Genomic DNA, 2,512 nt, shown 5'->3' with positions numbered 1-2,512 from the left:
TTATCAATCAAAAAATATGCAAACCTTCACAAAAAAGCTCGAAACCGAGCATTCACAATGTCACCTAAGCAAAAAAGGTGATGTCATGAACTAAACCACTTTAACCCGAAACCTCACTTACATATTCTCACTTTACATAAAGAGACTCGAACCATAGTACAATCGAATTACAAACACAAACATACTCATAAAATACCATCACAACAAAAAAACACTCCAAACAACATTATGAGACGCATATTTGTCTTCCTCTTATTCAGCTTTCCATGAAGACAAAGGTGGAGTATCCGAGTTTGTATAACTATGCACCAAAACAAAGTCAGGCATTCTAGCACCCTTGAATGATATAGACTGAAGCTCAGCCAAATCCTCAGCTGTGAGTTTAACTGCAAGGGCTCCAAGGTTTTGGTTCAGGTTTTCAATCTTGGTTGTACCAGGGATGGGACCCACATCATCACCTTGGTGCAGGACCCAAGCTAGTGCCAACTGTGACAGGGTGCACCCTTTTCTTTGTGCCATTTCACCAATTCGATCAAATAGGACCTTATTATGCTCAAAGTTCTCTCCTTGAATCCTCGGTAAAATCTATAAAAATTGCAAAATGAACATGTATGAACTGAATTCATATAGAATTTGCAATATGTTGTAACCACTAACCTTTCTGAAGTCGTTATCTGCCAAATCGTCCACTAACTTTGGACCTGTTGCAAAGAACCCACAACCCAAAGGAGCAAAAGGAACAATTCCAATTCCCAATTCTCTGTAAAGAAAGAGATAGACAAATTACATTACAATGGCTGTTGATTTCAGAAGAATATTATTAAGAAAGTGCTCATGGCTTACCTGCAGGTAGGAATGACTTCTTCTTCTGCATCTCTAGTCCATAAAGACCACTCGAGTTGTACAGCTGTTATTGGATGAACAGCGTGTGCCCTTCTGATGGTTGCAGGTCCGGCTTCTGATAGACCAATGTATTTTATCTTACCTTCTTCAACCAGTTTCTTGAGTTCTCCCATCTACCAACAGAAATCAATACCATTAAGTTGTAATCCATCAAAAGTGAAATTTATGAAATAACTGTATACGAGCATAGCTGAATCTGACAAACGAAGAAGGTAATGTATGCATAGAAACTAGAAAGAAGTGAAATGAGAGACGAACTGTGATTTCAATAGGGACAGTTGTATCGATGCGATGAACATAGTAAAGATCAATGTAATCAACATCAAGCCGCTTCAAGCTAGCTTCACAACAAGCCCTAACGTACTCAGGTTCCCCGTGGACTTCCGATTGACCGACAGTTTCCCCAAATTTGACTCCAAATTTCGTAGCCAATTGAACGTCCTCTCTCTTCACTCCTTTCAAAGCCTGTACCAATCACGAATTAACACACACAAATCAGTCAAACTGGTACTCTAATCACAATGAAGCTATGAAGCACAATAAATAGACATAATCGAATGACCTTGCCGATGAGGATCTCGTTAGTGTGAGGTCCGTAGACGTCGGAGGTGTCGAGGTGAGTGACGCCGGAGTGAATGGCGTGGTGAATGACTTTGATCATGTCTTCTTCAGGTTTGGTAGGTCCATAGGCATGAGACATGCCCATACATCCTAGCCCGATAGCTGAAACCTCTAGCCCCTGCGATCCGAGCTTAATTCTTCTCACACCTGACATTTTCTCCCTTCTTTTTGGTTGATTCAAACCCTAAATAGATGTATAATTTTATGAAATTGAAACAAAGTCAACTGATTGGTATGTGACAAAAGCTTGGACCATTCACAAATTGAATTATTGAAAGCAAGAGCAAGTGGAAAAGGAAAAGGAAAAGGAAAAGAACAAAAAAGGTGGAAGTGGAAGAAAAAACCTTCAATAAAAACGGCCACGAACACAAGTCAAATAGAATATAAAATTTTCTCTTCGAAACCAAGAGGCAAACGGACAAAGTAGATATCTCGAGTTCTTTTTAAAGATTAACATCTACTCGAGTTCTTTTTAAGTTTAATGTTTAATCTTAAATATTACTAAAAGAGAAATCTTATGACACCATCTTAAATAATCTGGATCATTGATTGTATTTCAATCTTATTTTTTCTACCCTTAGATCAAATTGCTGACATCATCTTCCCCATATGGAATATATTTAATTCCAATAAATGTTTTCCAACTACCAATCAATAACTTACATTCGTTGAAATGAAATGTATTTAATTCTAATAAAAGCTTTCCATATTTTACATCTTGAATTTTCAGTTATGAAGACTTTAATATAGTCAATTTTAAAACATATTACTAACAAATCATTTCAATCAAGGCCTTAATATCAACCATTAATATAAATCCGTTTATATTAGTAAACCATTAATATAAAATCTTTTTTTATTAGGAAATCATTAATACCGAAAAATCATATTCAAATTATCACATACATATTTGATTCATCATTGAATCCGCGACTCACATTTATTTTCAATCGTTTCTTTTCTTAAAACCTTCTCCTACAACATCATT

The 2,512-nt window shown here is 36.3% G+C and overlaps 1 protein-coding gene across 1 annotated transcript; it reads right to left on the bottom strand.

Annotated features, from left to right (window-relative positions):
- LOC145059429 (auxin-induced protein PCNT115-like) lies at positions 1-1,834 on the bottom strand. The gene is made up of 5 exons (XM_079007283.1): positions 1,466-1,834; positions 1,162-1,368; positions 844-1,016; positions 658-760; positions 1-585 (listed from the first exon to the last, which is right to left on the bottom strand). Exons 1-5 carry the CDS (start codon positions 1,676-1,678, stop codon positions 253-255), a joined length of 1,029 nt encoding a protein of 342 aa, XP_078863409.1. The 5' UTR covers positions 1,679-1,834; the 3' UTR covers positions 1-252.
- Between the last annotated feature and the right edge of the window lie 678 nt (positions 1,835-2,512).

The sequence above is a fragment of the Lactuca serriola genome, chromosome 6, assembly GCF_051521515.1.
Source record: "Lactuca serriola cultivar US96UC23 chromosome 6, Lser_US96UC23_V15, whole genome shotgun sequence".
Lineage (NCBI taxonomy): Eukaryota > Viridiplantae > Streptophyta > Magnoliopsida > Asterales > Asteraceae > Lactuca > Lactuca serriola.
The sequence above is the reverse complement of the archived record's forward strand: the minus strand, read 5'-3'. Positions and strand labels throughout refer to the sequence as shown.

Bases quoted from the DNA above. Each gene is read 5' to 3' on its own strand.
- LOC145059429 (XM_079007283.1), bottom strand. From the start codon at position 1,678: ATGTCAGGTGTGAGAAGAATTAAGCTCGGATCGCAGGGGCTAGAGGTT. The intron at 1,369-1,465 runs GTCATTCGATTA...TGATTGGTACAG, and splicing joins ACGAGATCCTCATCGGCAAG to GCTTTGAAAGGAGTGAAGAG. The intron at 761-843 runs GTAAGCCATGAG...CTTTCTTTACAG, and splicing joins GAAGTCATTCCTACCTGCAG to AGAATTGGGAATTGGAATTG.